This window comes from Dasypus novemcinctus, chromosome 18, assembly GCF_030445035.2.
Source record: "Dasypus novemcinctus isolate mDasNov1 chromosome 18, mDasNov1.1.hap2, whole genome shotgun sequence".
Taxonomy (NCBI): Eukaryota; Metazoa; Chordata; class Mammalia; order Cingulata; family Dasypodidae; genus Dasypus; species Dasypus novemcinctus.
This window is the reverse complement of record NC_080690.1, coordinates 75,807,067-75,824,873: the sequence shown is the minus strand read 5'-3', so window position 1 is coordinate 75,824,873 and position 17,807 is coordinate 75,807,067. Positions and strand designations below refer to the sequence as shown.

At 41.5% G+C, this 17,807-nt stretch overlaps 1 protein-coding gene across 2 annotated transcripts in view; it reads left to right on the top strand.

Annotated features, from left to right (window-relative positions):
- The first annotated feature begins 3,888 nt into the window (after positions 1 to 3,888).
- LOC101428609 (zinc finger protein 665-like) overlaps positions 3,889 to 17,807 on the top strand; it is a 67,188-nt gene continuing 53,269 nt past the window's right edge. Inside the window, exon 1 of one of the 2 annotated variants that reach the window (XM_058280738.2) lies at positions 3,889 to 4,102. Coding sequence is in view for 1 of the 2 variants with exons in the window: in XM_058280737.2 (XP_058136720.1) it covers positions 4,025 to 4,102 (78 nt within the window). In the remaining variant the exon portion in view is untranslated. The remainder of the gene's footprint in view (positions 4,103 to 17,807) is intronic. The other variant, XM_058280737.2, reaches the window with a different exon arrangement.

The window sequence follows — 17,807 nt, the reverse complement described above, 5'->3', positions numbered from 1 at the left end:
TGCAGCAAATATAATATCAACATGTAAAAAGATCATTGCTGGGGAAGGAACAAAGTGTTTGATGTTGGATATGTGGGAGTACCATATATTGTATATGTGAATTACTGTGATCTAAAACTTTTCTGAAGACAAACTTAATAATTAGAAAGAAAAAAAAAAGAAAGGAGGTAGAAATTGAAGAAGAAATGGAAGAAATTGCTTTGCGACTGTACATACAGGGCAACACCTATAGCAGTGATCAAAGGCAAAATGTCAAAAACAAAGCTTTTTCTTTTTTTCATTTTTGTGATACCCCAACTTAATTTTACTTTATTTAATTTTTCTAAATTACTATGTATTCCATATCTAACCTTTAAACCCATCACTATATTCCATTTTACTATTAATGGAACCTGGCAATATATTGGGCTTCCTTTTTGAAGAAGTTTTGGACTACTAGAGGTTCAACTATGGCAGGGGAGGAGTACTTGTGTGGAGTGTTATTGGTGCGCGACACACAGTGGGGAGGGAGTTCTCCAAGAAATGTATACAGGGTACATAGAAAGGTTTGGATATTTTCATAGTGGCTTCAGACAGATGAGAGAGGGCTGAGTTCCTGGCCAGGGGAGCTCTATCACATTCCCCAATGGAACAGCAACAATCCCCCAAGTACAATGGCAAAGACCAACAAAGATGGATGGCCCAATGATGAGCCCTTGATACTGATGGCTTCGATTATGAGCCTGTGTACCTGAAATATGAACTAGGCCTAGAGCTGCGGGGTGCCTAAGAATAACCTTCTGAGAGCCTCCATGTTGCTCAAATGTGGCCACTCTCTCAGCATGTAGATGCATTGCCTTCCCCGCAGCGTGGGACATGACTCCCAGGGATAAGCCTCCCCAGCACCTAATGATTACTACCAAGCACCAGCTGATGATATAACTAGAAAAATACCTTGAATAAAGGGATCAACTCAGACTGGTAAAATAACTCAGCCTACATGTAATATCAGGTGTTAAAAACTGTTTTTTGACTTTGGATAAAAGGGGGAAATGGAAAGAACAAGTGAGTTTATGTGGCTATGAGTCTCCAAAAAAGAGTTAGGAGGTCATCAGAGGGGTGATGCTTCTGCATGCCTCAGCAGGGTACAAGAGAAAGCCAAGGTAGATGGAAACCCAGGTGCTGGTTCTCCTGAGGGATGCAGAGACCCACAGGTTCTATGGTCATGGCAGGTGGCTCTGGAGTTCCAGGCCATGTCAGTTGGCCCTACTTTGGAGTTTGTGTTCCTGAGTGTGATGGATTTGGACTCAGATATGACCTTTCTATACATGCCACTTCTGTTACTTTTACTGAATCTGTGGCTGGCATTTGGGTTGGTGTATAGTCAGGAGACCTGAATCTCTGAACTGTCCATGTGACAGCCAAGCCCTGGGCCTCAGCAGACTTGTGGTTCCTACCCTCCAGTTTCTTGGGCTTACCCTGGCCAGCTGACAGGGAGGTGAAAAGGGTCAACCACCACACCAGGGAGCCAAGAGTGCCTACAGCTGCAAGCAGGAGAATTGCATCCATCATCCATGTGGAATGTAAGCCCCTTCTTGATGTAGAGGGGGACTGGACATAACCATCCCAGGGTCCACAGGTTGGAGGAATAGAGTATGAATTAGAGTGGACTTACTGGTGTTCTGCTGGGGAACTATTGTGATTAGTAAGGGAAGAAATTGTAGTAGTGATGTGGATAGGGTGGTCAGGGTGGCTGCTGATGGTAGGGAGATAGAAGAAGAGATACGGTGTGGGGGCATATTCAGGACTTGAAGTTGTCCTAGGTGGTGCTGCAGGGATGGATGCTGGACATTGTATGTCCTGTCCTGGCCCTCTGGGTGGACTGGGGGAGAGTGTGGCCTACAATGTGGACCACTGTCCATGTGCAGCAGCGTTGCTCCAGAATGTATTCGCCAGGCGCAGTGGATGTGCCGCAATGATGGAAGAGGTTGTTGATGTGGGAGGGTTTGGGTCGGGGGTATATGGGGACCTCATATTTTTTGAACGTAACATTTAAAAGAAAAGAAAGAAAGAAAAAAAAAAGTTTTCACTTTATTCAAGAACAACATCAGAGTCAGTGTGCCCAGGTTCAAAGAACTGGGATGAATTCCTAAAACTCTCTATGCCTCAGTTTCCCATTCCATAAAATGGGGGCAATAATGGTCCTTGGCCCATCTCATAGGGTTGTTGTGAGGGGGTGCACTATAGTTTACTATAGTTACATGTTCATAATTTGGTATCTATGTTGTATTGTATGGATTTTTTTTTTAAGATTTTATTTATTCTCCCCCATCCCCCTCATTGTTTGAAGTCATTGCTCTCTGTGTCTGCTCACCTTCCTTTAGCAGGCACCCGAGAACAAAACCTAGGACCTCCCATGTGGGAAAGAAGCACTCAATCACTTGTGTCTCTCATTATCTTTCCTCTTTGTGTCTCTTTGTTGCGTTATCTTGTTGAGCCAGGTGCCTTTTCCAGGAAGCACCCAGAACTGAACGTGGGACCTCCCACATGGTAAGCAGAAGCTCAATGGCTTGAGCCACATTCACTTCCCTGGATATTTGTTAAATACATATTAAAGTTGCAGTTTTCTTTTCATATTTGGAGCCAATAATTTGTTCTTTCACCCTTGTTTTTGAGATTTAAAAAATTACCAAGTGTCACAGAATCTAGCCATTTCTTCTGAAACGTACTATTATAGTAAATCCTAAATTTCTTGTGTTTTAATGCTGTATTAAAAATAAAGAATAAAAAAGCCTTATAGGCCTTTGAAAATTTCTAGGCCTTAGCTTCTTAAAGGATAAATGGCCCAGACGTCAAGCACTCTGACATCAGAGCAGGATCCCCTAACTAGGAGAAGATCGTTTGCTTCATTGGGGGGGAAGCCTGGGAATCTGGAGGACTGGGTAGAAATATCCTCTCTCACACACACACTTTTATGGGGAGTAGTTTCCTAACCAGAGCGGGTGGGGGGTATTTGTAAAAGAAGCTTGGGGTCTTCACACCTGTTCAGGGCTCCTAGCTGGGCCCAGTCCTTCAGGTGAGCATGATAAAAGGGGCAGGGGTGTCCAGGGCTTCGATTCACATCACCTTCTGGGTGGTCCTAAGACTGCGGGGGTGGGGGGTGCTGTGTGGACTGAGGCTGGGAACACCCACCAGTCAGAACCGGCCCTGCGCCCACGCTGAGGAGGAGACAGGCGCCTCCTCAGCGTGGATCACAACCCCAGGCGGGGATGTGGGGACTTTTGTGAGAGGGAGGCCCAGAGGACAGAGGTAGGGAAGGGGGGAGACCTATGGGGAGATCTGACCAGTGAACAGGGCTGCGCTCCACGAAGGTGCGACCTGGAAAAGCGAGACGTGCTGAGGCGGCTCCAGTTTGCCAGGACTGCTGGGGGGGGGGGGGGGCGGTGAGGCGGGCAGGGGGGTGACGGCAGTAATGGGGTGCGGTACCCAGACCCACGAGGGCCTTGAGTTTCACCCAGAGAAACACCACATCGCCCCTGCCCAGACATAACCGAGGACGCGCTCTCCCTCCTCGTGCACAAAGGCCCGGGACCCGCCGCCAGCACCAAGCTGCGCAGGCCCAGCGCCAGGCGATGTGTGGCCTTCCTACCTGCCGCGCGCTGCAGCCAACTCCGGGACTCAAGGAAGGACCGGCTTCGCCTCCGCGGGTCCCGCCCCTTGCCCGCTTAGCCATTGTCAGCGTTGACGTTCGAAGGAACGCCCTTGGTTGCTAAGAGCCCGGGGACTTGGTTTCTTTCACCCGGTCCTAGGCTCCGGCAGGCTCCGCCTCCTCGATTCGACCAATGGCAAATGGGCTGGGGGCGGGACTTGGTATGCCCGGACCAATGAAATGCGGGATGGGTGGGGCATAGCGCGGCCAATGATGGCGGGGTGGCCGGTTAAGTGGCCAGGGCGTCCCGGTTCCGCCTCTCCTCCTCTCCCGCCTCTGTTGTGTCCCGCGTAGCGCGGCTCTGACCCGAGGCTGATCGGAAGGGAGGGGGCCAAGATGGCGGCAGCCGCCGGCTACGAGGGGCTCTACCCGGTCGCGGTGCTCACAGACGAGCTCGACTACGAAGATGTGCAGGTCAGGAGGCTACTCGGGGCTCCAGGAAGACGTGAGGGGACGTGGGAGGCGCTCGCGGAGAAGCACAGCGTTGGACCTAAGTGTGGAAAGGAGTGCGGCCAATCAGCGTCCAGCTCTCATCTCTCGAGGTCCTCGGACCCCATGAGACGACGCCAACGATTGGTTGTCGGTCCGCGGCGGGCTGCGGAGGGTTGGGACAAGCGCGAGCCCAGACCTCCGCTTCTGCTCAATGTGCGGCAGCCCCTGGCTGGCCCTTCTGTTGAAAATAGCCGTTCGGGCGGTGTCTGTTCCCGGAGCTGGTGGTTCCAGGTTTAGTAAGGGAAAAGTACACACTGAAGACGAGTAAGGGCGTGCGCTCCCTGCGGTTCCCGGTTTTGAGCCTTCACAAAGGGTTGGGGTTTGTGCTGATTATGTATTTGAGGCAAAGCGGGTAAACTCATTGGGTGGTCTGGATTGTAGGGGTTGCTGTCCGGCTGTGATTGGCTTCTGGCTCCTGCTCCTGAGTAAAGTCCCAGTTGTCTAACGGTGTTGAGCGGTCATTGGTTTTGGCTAATCGGGAGATCTGCTGGAGTTTGCTGCTCGGGGTGGTTATGAAAGTAGGTGGGCGGTATGGGAATGTCCAGGTTTCTCTTCTTGTTGGGTGAACATTTCACGCTAATCCTCATAACTTGTTTGTGCAGGCACTGCATGTGGAGCTGATTACCAAATTGACAGTTGAAAGCTCCAAGTTCTCCCCCTTCCCCCCCCCCCATAACTTGTTTGCTGAGTCCATCTGAATGTTACCTCAGTCTCTCCTACTGGGTGGTTTGTGTGGAGATTTATTAGGTTTTCTGCCCCTACTCCTTAGGTCCTTATGGACCCCTATATCCTTAACACCTTGTAGTATTGATGCACATGTGTTCTAGTTCATGGAATAACATTCTTGTATTTGTATTTTTAACCATGATCTTCATCCACAACCGAGTTCACTATGTTATTCAGTCCTGAATTATTCTCTAGATTTCTTACAATTGATATTTACATCCCTTTCAGCCGCAGGCCCATTAATAAACCAGCCATGATAGTTAAACTCACTATAATATATTACCATCAGTCTGTCCATTTCCACAGTTTTATGGTCAAGCTAATTGAAACTTCTATATACTTTTTGTTGTTGTTGCTTCATCTTGCTGCGTCAGCTCTCCATGTGTGCGGCACCACTCCTGGACAGGCTGTACTTTTTTGCACTGGGTAGCTCTCCTTACAGGGGCGCACTCCTTGCAGGTGGGGCTCCTCTAGCGAGGGATACCCCTGCCGTGGCTCAGCACTCCTTGTGCACATCAGCACTGCGTGTGGGCCATCTCATCACACGGGTCAGGAGGCCCTGGGTTTGAACCTTGGACCTCCCATGTGGTAGGCGGATGCCCTATCTGTTGGTCCAAATCCTCTTCCCTTCTATATACTTTAAGCATCAGTGCCCCTTCTCCATCCTCATCCTATCTCCTCGTAACCTGTAGTTTTGATTTTAACTTCATGTGTGTATTCTTCATATTTAGTTCATAATAGTGAGACCATACAGTGTTTTTCTTTTCTGTCTGGCTTACTTCACTCAGCATAATGTCCTTAAGGTACATCCATGATATCATGTGTCCCAAATCATTTTTTCTTATAGCAGCACAGTATTCCATCATATGTATATACCTCATTTTGCCTATTCATTCATTGGCTGATGGACGCTTGGATTGTTTCCATCTTTTTGCTATTGTCAATAATGCTGCTATGAATATCAGTGTGCAAATGTTAGTCTTCATAGTTCTCCTTTATTAATTTTTTTTCAAAACAAAAAATGAAAATACCTAATGTGGCTAGTATATCCCTCATATTAAAACATCAACAACAAAGTAACTTGACTTCTCAATTTGCAATGCCCAGTAAATCCTTAAACTACGCATGACTCAGTATGCTGTGGTTTTTTTCTTTTTTAAAAAATTTATTGAGGTATATCACTCATACATAAACAATAAGTGCATAGTAATAGTTGTGGACTAACAAAACAAACATATGTAACATCATACAGGACTCTCATAACTCACCCTATCACCAATAACTTTCATTGCTGATAAACATTTTTAACTAATGATTAAAGAGCATTGTCAAAATATTACTACTAAACAAAGTATTTTCCCCCAACCTACCCCTTTATTATCTTTATATCGTTTATATATGAACATACATAAACAATAAGTGTATAGTAAAAGTTGTGAACTTACAAAGCAATCGTGCATAACATCATACAGGGGTTCCATACATCAACCCTCCACCAACACCTTTCATTGTCATGAGACGTTTGTTACAAGTTATGAAAGAATGGGAAGCAGACTTGGCCCAATGGATAGGGCATCTGTCTACCACATGGGAGGTCCACAGTTCAAACCCCGGACTTCCTTGACCTGTGTGGAGCTAGCCCATATACAGTGTTGATGGGCACAAGGAGTGCCATGCCATGCAGGGGTGTCCCCCACGTAGGGGAGCCCCACACGCAAGGAGTGCGCCCCATAAGGAGAGCTGCCCAGCGTGAAAAAAAGTGCAGCCTGCCCAAGAATGGCACCGCACACACGGAGAGCTGACACAGCAAGATGATGCAACAAAAAGAAACACAGATTCCCGGTGCCGCTGATAAGGATAGAAGTGGTCACAGAAGAACACACAGCAAATGGACACAGAGAGCAGACAACTGGGGGGGTGAGGGATAGGAGAGAGAAATAAATAAAAAATCTTTAAAAAAAAATTAAGAAAGAATGTTGTTAAAACCTTACTACTAATTATAGTCCCCATCTCACACTTGGTATACTCCTCCCCTAACCCATCCCATTGTTATTTTTTAAATATATTTTTTATGATAGAAGTTGTAAACCTGTGCAGAATTCCCAAAAACACCCTTCTGTCAACATACCACACTGTGGTGGAACATTTGTTAGAGATAAGATAAAATATCATCTGATTGTTACCACATCCATAGTGTACATTTGGCACACATTTTCCATACTGCCCCATTATCAACTCTACATCTTTGGCATAAATGCAAGAATATTATATTCTTACTGCTAACCACAGTCCATAGGTAACTCCAGTTATATTTTTCCCATGCTTCTCCACATTCCCATCACCCTGCAGCAGTGATGTACATTTGCTAAGAATCCACCAACTACCACCAGGTCTTGAAGATATTTTCCTACAATTTCTTCCAGAAGCTTTATGGCTCTTGCTTTTATTTTTAGGTTTTTGATCCATTTGGAGTTAATTTTTGGATAAGATGTGAGGTGGGTCCTCTTTCCTTCTTTCAGCTATGAATATCCAGTTCTTTCAGCACCATTTGTTGAATGGACTGTTCTGCTCGAGCTGTGTGGGTTTGACAGGCTAGTCAAAAATCACTTGACCATACATATGAGGGTCTGTTTCTGAACCATAAGTTTGGTTCCATTGGTCTATGTATCTGTCTTTATGTGAGTACCATGCTGTTTTTACCACTATAGCTAGGTAATATAATTTAAAGTCTGGAGATGCTTTTCCTTTTTGAGATGGTCCTGCTATTGAGGACCCCTTACCCTTCCAGATAAATTTGATAATCATGTTTTCATTTTTAAAAAATGCTGGTGGAATTTTTGTCGGGATTTCATTGAATCTGTATATCATTTTGAGTTGAATTGACATCTTAATGATATTTAGTCTTCCACTGTATATCATTTTGAGTAGAATTGACATCTTAATGATATTTAGTCTTCCAATCTGTGAGCATGGAACGTCCTTCCAGTTATTTAGGCCTTTTTTGATTTCTTTTAACATTGAGTTGCCGTTTTCTGAGTACAAGTGCTTTACATCATTGGTTAAGTTTATTCCTGACTATTTGAGTTTTATCTGTTATATTTTATTTTCACTTTTAGTTACTTTTATTGATATAATCTTCATTTCTAGACTCTCTTCTAGGCCTCTTTCTCCTGTCTTTTCTTTCTAGGCTCTAGTACACCCTTTAGTATTTCCTGAAAATCTGACCTCTTGCTTAGAAATTCTCTCAGTTTCTGTTTATCTGTGAATATTCTAATCTCACCCTACTTTTTGAAAGACAGTCTTGCCAGATATAAGATTCTTGGCTGGAAGTTTTTCTCTTGTAGTATCTTAACTATATCATACCATTGTCTTCTTGCCTCCATGGTTTTTGATGAGAAATCAGCAGTTTATCTTATTGGGTATCCCTTATATGTTATGCATTGCTCTTCTCTTTTTTTTTTTTTTTTTTTGCTTTTCTCTTGTTCTCAGAATTCTTTCTTTGTCTTTGGCATTTGATATTCTGATGAATTTGTGTCTTGGAGTTGGTCTATTTGGATTTTTTCAGATGGGAGTACATTGTGCTTCTTGGGCATGGATATCAGTGTCCTTCAACAGGGTTGGGAAATTTTCTACCATTATTTCTTCAAATATTCCTTCTGCCCCTTTTCCCTTCTCTTCTTCTTCTGGGACACCCATTACATGTATGTTTGCATATCTTTTGCTGTCACTTAGTTCCCTGAGACCTTGTTCAATTTTTTCCATTCTTTTCTTCATCTGTTCTTTTGTATGTTCACTTTCAGAGGCCATTTCTTGGAGCTCACCAATCCTTTCTTCTGCTTCCTCAAATCTGCTATTATATGATTCCAATTTTTTTTAAAATTTCATTTATTGCACCTTTCATTCCCATAAGATCTGCTATTTTTCTTTGTATGCTTTCCAATTCTTCTTTGTGCTCATCCAGTGTCTTAATATCCTTAATCTCTTTAGCCATCTCACTGAATTTATTAAGGAGATTTGTTTGAACATCTACAATTAGTTGTCTCAACTCCTTTATGTCATCTGGAGGCTTATCTTTTTCCTTTAAACTGGGCCGCAATCTTCCCGTTTCTTGGTGTGGGTTGTAATATTTTGTTGGTGTCTTGGCATCTGGCTTACTAGAATATTTATTCTGGGTGCAGTTTTTCTCTTTAGTTTAGGGATTCCTACTCTTTCTCCCTTGCTGGTTGTGTAGTAGGAGCCACGGGTGTGGTTGGTGCTACAAGCTGTGGAGGCTCATGCTGCCCTTATTGCCGAGGGACAGATGTAGCTTCTCTCAACTTTCTCCTTTGCTTGGGGTAGGGACAGAGTCACAGCTGTGTGGAATAACCCAAGTCATGCAGGCCTAGACTGTAGTTGCCCAGAGAGACTGATGAAGCTTCACACCCCTTTTTCCCTTGCCTGGGGCAGGGATGGAACTGCAGGTGTGGACAGCAGACTATGCAGTGCAGCTCCAAGATGACCGCAGTTGCCCCGGTAGACTTCTGAGTATGCAGTCTGTGCCAACCAAAGGTACCTGCAGTTACCTGGATAGGCTGGTGCAGGGGCTGCCACCCTCCTCCCTATCAGAGGTGGGACTGAAGCCTAGTCAAGGGCTGCAGACCAATCTTGGTGAAAGAAACTGGTTTCTATCGTCACTGTGATTTTCAGTCACCTGGGCTTCCTTTCATGCTAGGGGCAGAGTCAAAATGGCCATCACCAGCCTCTTTCTGACTTGGACAGATTCACAACCTAGCTGTTCTTAGGGTTATACCTTAGCCAGCTGAGTCTACTAATCAGTAGCCGAAATTGGTGACCAACTGTCTCCTCCTCCCCTGTTTTTGGGAAATGGAGCTTCCAATTCCAGCCACAGAATAGCTCCTCAGGTGATTTACACTGCCAAAGTAGGATGATCACTGGCCTCCATGGCTTGGCTCGTAATTTCCTAGAAAGGCTGGTGCAGGTCCCCCCAGCTTCTTCCCTACTGGAGGTGGGATTGGGGCTTAGGCTAGAGCTGCAATCTGACCTGGATGGAAAGAAGCCAGTCCCTGCCAGCACTGTGATTTTCAGTCTGCTCTGTTTCCCCTCAAGCCTGGTGTGGAGTTAAGATGGCTGCTACTGGCCTTTTTCTGACTTGGACGAGTTCAAACTTTAGCTGTTCTTAGGATTATACTTTAGACCACTGAATTTACTCATCAGTAGCTAAAGTTGGTGCCTAACCATCTCTTCCTCTCCCATTTTTGGGAAGTTGGGCTTTGAATTCCAGCCATAGAATAGCTCCTGAGGTGGCTTGTGCCTCCAGTATAGGATGGGCACTGGCCTCTGTGGCATGTTGCACTCTACTTACGAATCTTCTCTGCAGATGGGCAGTCTCCTCCTTCCATTCCTTCAAGGATGTGGCTGGATGCTCTTCTGGTCTCCTGGAGCCCCCAAACAGGTGCTTCTGCTAGCTCCAGATAGCTCTGGGTATTTACTAACTGCCGTGCAGCAGAAGCTGACTCTAGGGGCTCCTTACCCCACCACCATCTTGCTGGTTGTCTCAACTCAGGATGCTTTTAACAGGAATGGTTGACATTTTAATATGCTGTGGCATGATACACCCTAATAAAAATGATCTCCATCATGCTTATAGCTTCAGAAAAGCACTTGAGACATTTCAACAGTTATATTTCAAAGAAAAATCTATGCTTTGCACATTATCACCAGGAAGGAAATAAATCCACTATGTGGCATCCATTGACAATGAATATAGATCTATATATTGATGACCAGATGTTAGAAGTGTTTCCATTAATGTCAGGAAGAAGTCAAGAATTAATCTTTCCCTCAGAGTCCCAGTTCTACTCAGGAATATAGTGTATTTTCTAGATAATTAGGTAAGGAAGAGAACTAAGAATATTAATGAGGAAGGGATTGACAACATTCTCTTTATTTGAAACTTGTATGACTGTAAGATCAGTGATTCTCAAGGGAGCATTTTATGTATAAAGTCCTGGCCAGGCCTCTGACCATTCATATCATAGGTTCCTGGAATGGGACCCAGGCAGGGGAACATTGAAACCCCCATGTGCTATCAAATATGAGAACCAGTGATAGAGAATTTCAAGGGAATCTACAGGTAGATAACAGTATTGGAATTAATGACAGTCTTCAGCAATCTACAGATAAAATTCAGATTACCCCAGAAGCCAATTAAAAAAAAAAAAAAAGCAAATGTAACAGGCAAATATGCAGTTTACAACAAAATTAAGATGTTTACCTTAAGTTAAAACTGATGGAAAGTTTTTGATGGATAAATTTTAAATTAGACTTGAATAAATATCATATACAGGCATATAATTTTATTGTGCTTTGCTTTATTGTGCTTTGAATATATTGTGTTTTACAAATTGAAGGTTCATGGCAACCTTGCTTAGAATAAGTCCTTAATAATTTGGGAGATAATGACAACTTATCTGAATGTGTAAATTTAGTCCCAATAAATTAAAATTTCCCTGGAATAAGCTAGAAAGAGAAGTGAGAAGAGTTTATTAACTGTTACAGCCTTTGTGATTATCAGTAAAGATTACATAGGAAAAATAGTGGCTTTTTAGCATATATCCCTGGATGGAGTGGGATATATATTAGACACTGCAGGACAGTGAAGACCAGTTTTGTGTTTTTATCTTAAATTCTGACGGAAAGAAATCAGTTGAAATACATGAGTTTTGGGGCTGTGGAATGGCATTTTTATTTATTTTTGTTTTTTAATATATTTTTTATTTATTTTTAAAAGGTACATAGATTACGTAAAATGTTACTTAAAAAAACATAGGGGATTCCCATATGCCACACTCCCCACACCTCCCACTTTTCCCACATTGACAACTTCTTTCACTAGTGTGGTGCATTCATTGCAATTGATGAATACATTTTGGAGCACACAGCATAGATTATAGTTTACATTGTGCTTTATACTGTCTCCTACTCCATTCTGTAGATTATGGCAGGATATATAATGTTCTGTATCTGTCTCTGCAGTGTCATTCAGGGCAATTCCAAGTCCTGAAAATGCCCCCATTATTTACTTTTTCATTTTAAAAACACTTTATTGAAGCATATGATTCATACATGCATATACATAAACAGTAAGTGTATAGTACAATTTGTGAACTTACAAAACAAAAATGTATAACATTAAACATACATCCCCCCACTACACATACCATGCATTTTTGTGAATTATTTGTAACAAATTATGAAAGAACATCCTCAAAGTATTACTACTAACTATAGTCCAAATCTTCCATTTGGTGTATTTTCCCCCAACCCATTATATATTTTTTTCATAAACCATATAATTTATCTAAATCGGGGGGATGAATATATGTGTCTAAGAAGCATAGCATGCTGCAATCAGAATGAATACAAATAGACCTACCCCAAGACACATAATCAGAATGTCAGATGTTGAAGATAAAGAAAAAATTCTGAAAGTAGCAAGGGAAAAGTGAAATATCACATACAAGGGACGTTCAATAAGACTTAGAGCCAATACCTCTTCAGAAAAGTGAAGATGAGAAGGCAAAGGTATGATATAATTAAGGTACTGAAATGAAAACTTCCAGTCAAGAGTTCTTCAGGAAAAACTGCCCTTCAAATATGTTGGTGAGTTTAAAATATTCACAGATAAACAAAAACTAGGAGTTCATAAACAAGAATCCAGTCTGCAGGAAACATTAAAGGGAGTTCTGCAGCCAGGAAAGAAAAGAGAGAGAGAGAGGCTTGGAGGAGAGTGTAAAATGAAGACTATCTGAAAAGATTACATAGTCTTGGGAATAGTCTTGTCCAGCAAGACTTAGACACATGAAGAAAGTACACACATACACTGCAGTTGCATGCTCAAAGAAGAAGCTCCCTTAGTTTTTCTCCCCTAATATATCCCTTTGTTTCTAGCTTTGATGAAGAATTAACAATGGATCATGACTCATGAATCTATCTCCCTGGTTAATCATAAGCATGTCTAACCTTGTACAGCTCATGATTAAATGTCTCATTGTGCGTTCCAAGCAGGCTATGTTCTGAACATCACAGTTGCTTTCATCCCCTTGAGTACTCAACAGATTTCTGTGGGTACTGTGTGACTTACAAGGCTCCTCAGCCAGACATGATGGTGACGGTTGTCTTCAACCATCTGCGTTCAAGGTACTCCTTAAACTTCCATCATGGTCTCACAGAGCTAGCATGGTTTGCCACATAACATTGAAATTTTTTTTTAAGATTTATTTTATTTATTTATCTCTCCCCACCCCCTCATTTTTTGCACTTGTTGTGTCTGTTCATCTTCTTTATTTCTTTAGGAGGTACTGGGAACCAAACCCAGGACCTTCGACATGGGAAGGAGGCACCTAATCGCTTAAGCTACCTCTGTTTTCTGCTTCGTTGTCTTTCATTCTGTTTTTCTTCTTGTGTCTCTTGTTGCATCATCTTTTCCTTTCAGCTTACCACACTCGTCTGTCATGCCAGCTTGCTGTCCTCTCATCCTCTTTAGGAGGCACCAGGAACCTCTGCTCCCTGCTTTGTTGTGTCTCTCATTGTTTTTCTTCTTGTGTCTCTTGTTGCATCATCTTGTGTAAGCTTGCCATGCCTGCCTGTCGCACCAGCTTACTGTCTTCCTTAGGAGGCATTGGGAACTGAACCACGGACCTCCCATGTGGTAGGCAAGAGCCCAATTGCCTGAGCCACATCTGCTTCCCAACACGGAATGTTAGTGTAATAAACTCCCTGATGAAAAACATAGCTTGACAGAATGGATTAGAAAACATGAGCCATCTATATGCTGCCTGCAGGATACTCAGTTTAGACCCAAGGATGCAAATAGACTGAAAGTGAAAGATTGGGAAAAAAGGCTATTTTACACAAATGGTGACCAAAAGAAAGCTGGGTAGCCATACTGGTGTTTGACAAAACAGACTTTAAATGCAAAAAATGTGATAGCAGATACAGAAGGCCAGTATATATTAATAAAAGGGACAATCCACCAGAAAGCAGTAACAGTCATAAATATCTTTACACCTAACTATGGTGCCCCAAAACATCTTGTCTTCTTACTGTCCTGTTTGTCTATATAAATATTTTCCTTCTTCTTGTATTGATGTTGATTTGTTTAAAGCTTCTTTATCTCCACTAATTTTTAAAGCAGTTTTATTGATATATATTCACATACCATACAGTCTGTCCAAAATGAGTAATCAGTGACTTAATATCATCACAATGTTGTGCATTCATTACCACAAAAGATTTTAGAACAATTTCATTACATGAAGAAGAAAAACTAAATCCCTTAGCAGTTGCATCTCAATCCCTCTATCCTTTCTGAACACTACATAACCACTCATCTAATTTCATCTCTATAAATTGATTTATATTTACATTTTATGTAAATGGTATCATACAATATGTAGTACTTCATGTCTGGCTTCTTTCACATAGCATAATTTTTTTGTCTGATATTAATATTAACAAAATAATAATATGTTTGTTCAGTTTCCAAGAAAAGCAGTCTTTATATGTGCAGTATTACCAATATTCATATTTTACATATTCATATTTTACAATATTCATATTTTACATAGTCCCATGTTACATTTTTTAGCTTTCCTTTCAGTAATATACATGACCTTAGACTTTCCCTTTCAGCCACTGTCATACCCATATAAAAGCACTGCTAGTTACAAACACTGTGGTGTGCTTTCTCCATTTCCATTTATATCCAAAGATTTACAAACAACCTTTTTACCAGTTCTGCACAGATTTAACTTCAGCTTTCCATTCTCTACCTACATTCTATTGTTTAGTGATTTATATTCTAGTTATTAATATGTTATGTAACACATGAATTATTAATATGTTATGTAACTTATTTAGTTCATAATAGTGCAAGCTTAGAATATTTGACCTTTTGTGCCTGACTCTCTTCACTGAACATAACATCTTCCAGGTTATCCATGTCATCATAGGTTTCATGACTTAATTTCTTTTTACAGCTTCATAATATTCCATCATGTATATATACCACAATTTGTTTATCCACTCATTGATTGATGGCAAACTGATATTTTGCACACTAGTGTTCATGGCAGCATTATTTACAATTGCTAAAATATGGAACTAGCCCAAGCATCCATCAACTGATAAATAGGTAAACAAAACATGGTATATACATAAAATAGAATACTATTTAGCTATAAGAAGAAATGAAATTGGGATGCATATGAAAACTTGGATGACCAATAAGGGCATTATGTTGAGTAAAATAAGCTCATCAGGAATGGACAAATATTGTATGGTCTAGTATGAGTTAAATACAATGAGTATACTCACAGATATAAACTCTAGAGTATAGGGTACTAACAGTTAGTAATATACATGATGTTAGACTTTTCCTTTCAACCACTGTCATACCCATATAATAGCACTGCTAGTTACAAACATTTGCTTTCACTTTTACTATTCATTTCCAAAGATTAACACACAATCTTTTAAAGTCAGTTTTGTACAAGTTAACCCTCAGCTTTCTGTTCTCTAACCTCATTCTATTTTTTGGTGACCTATATTCAAATTATTAAATCCATGAGTTTGCACAGTATAGTTAATTCATAATAGTACAATCATACCATATTTGTTCTTTTTTGTCTGGCCTACACTGAGCCGGTATAACTGAATGGTTGAATGCCTGCTTTGTATGTACAAGGTCCTGGGTTCAATCCCTTGTACCCCAGCCCCCCAAAAAAACCTCTTCCCTGGTGGTCTAGTGGTTAGGGTTTGGCGCCCTCCTCTAATTTTTATTTGTTCACTTTACTGAGCCATATTGTCCTCTTTCATAGTGTGAATTGCGATATTTTCCTGATGTCTGGGCATCTGATAATCTTGATTCGTTAACTCTGAAGGTCAGTTGCCCAAATAAAATAAAAGTCAGTTTCTTTCTATCTCTCTGGTTTTATTGGTGATTGGATTTGTGTAAAGACTCTCTGACACTTGTTCCAACATATTCTGGACCTTTAGAATAGCCTGTGATTAATTGTTCAGATTTTTTCAGTTTTTCCTCATTTGATTCTTGTCCTGGATATGCAGTGCAACTTTTAAAATTGCACTTTTTGTGCACTTATTTCACCCCCAGGGGAGTTTCCTTTTCTCTGTTCCTTCTCTGGAACTCTTTATCTGTTCTATTTGTTTTTCTGTAACATATTCTTCCCAGTTCCTATGATTTGTTTAAATTCTCTCCTTTACTCAGTGCTCCCTTTTCCTTATGCTTTTTACTTCTGGGACTTTTCATGTCTTTCAGCAGTACACTCCCCCATCTCTTTTTTTTTCTGTGATGATTTTCTACCTTCAGTTTTTTCTCTATTATGGTGTATCCACCCTGGGGAGCATGATAAGAGTCGCTCTAGAAAGGTGGGTCGATCCAGAATTGTTCATTTTGCCTTTAGATGGTCCAGCCGACAGAAATTCAATTGTGTGTGTGCACCTATTTCCAACAGTTCTGCCGAGGTTTCTCTCTTTACTTTATGCAGTACAACTCAGTAGCTTGCATACCGCCCTGAGTCTCTATGGACTTGGATCTCTGTGCCTGGATATGTGTGGGATCTAACTTGCAGTGTCTGGCTCTATAGTCTGCAACCACAACAGAAGGCACTCCAGCCATGCTGCTGCTCTGCAACGTCTTTGCTGCGTGGGACCAAGGAAGGGTGTGTCCAGATCAGCATTTCTGGGATGGGAATTTCCTAGCTATTCTTGGAGATTATTTCTTGTTTTCATTGATTCAGCATTTGTGAAGCCCTTATCCAGACTCTATCATCCTCCAGAGTTATAAGCAAGTGGGATTTGTCCTTATATCAGCTCTTACATCAGCTGAATCTTCAGGGAGATTTTTATAGTGGATGTCTTATGTAGCCTGTTAATGACATCACTTACATAATCAATTTTTACTTCCAGAGAATTAATTCAGTAAGGATAAACAGATGGTAGTGTTGTCCCATCTTAATACAAAACAATGCAAAGATAAGTCATGAGAGACTTGCTGGGAAGATGGCAGAATAGGGTGCTCCATAACTCAGTCCTTCCATCAAATAAAAAAATAGGCAAGAGGTCCCTGAAACAACTATTTTGAAACTCCAGAGGCCAAAACACTGTACAGTATCCTGTTCTGATGCTGTGAAAATGTCCAAAAAAAACCTTCATCAGACGAGGCACATGGCTGTGTCCATCCATCTCTCCCCACTCCTCGGGGCCTCATTTTCAGCTTCTGGCTTTCAGTGGTTCATTTCAGCTGAGGTGTTCCATTGATTTCAGCTTCTGGCTCCTGGGGCCATGTGTCTCTGCCTCTGTGGATTTCTCTCATTTCTGCAGCCTTTTATGTATCTGTCTTTATTCCATTTGTGTAGTACTCCAGTAAGATGACAAACCCACCCCTGGTCGTACTTTTTGAACTAATCTAATCAAAGGCCCTTAACTGAAGTAATTTAACCAAAAGAGTCCCCCTATAATAAGTTCACATCTATAGGAAAGGGTTAAATTAAGAACATAATTTGTGGGGCCCACAAAAGCCTCAATAAACAGGTTAATATAAATGCCAGTATTATTGTATTTGTTTTGTATCTTCACTTCTTCCTACAGGTGCTAAAATGCAAATGCATGAAATGGAATAATAAATCTGTATTTGGATTTATAATATATAAAGATATTAATCATAACAAGTTTAGAAAATGCAACAGAGGGATATAGGAAAAGTGTATGTGCATGCTATTGAAGTTAACTTGGTATCAAACCAATTATGACTGTCACATATTTAGGATGTTACATTTTAACCTGATGGTAACCAAAAGGAAAATATATAAAAAAATACATC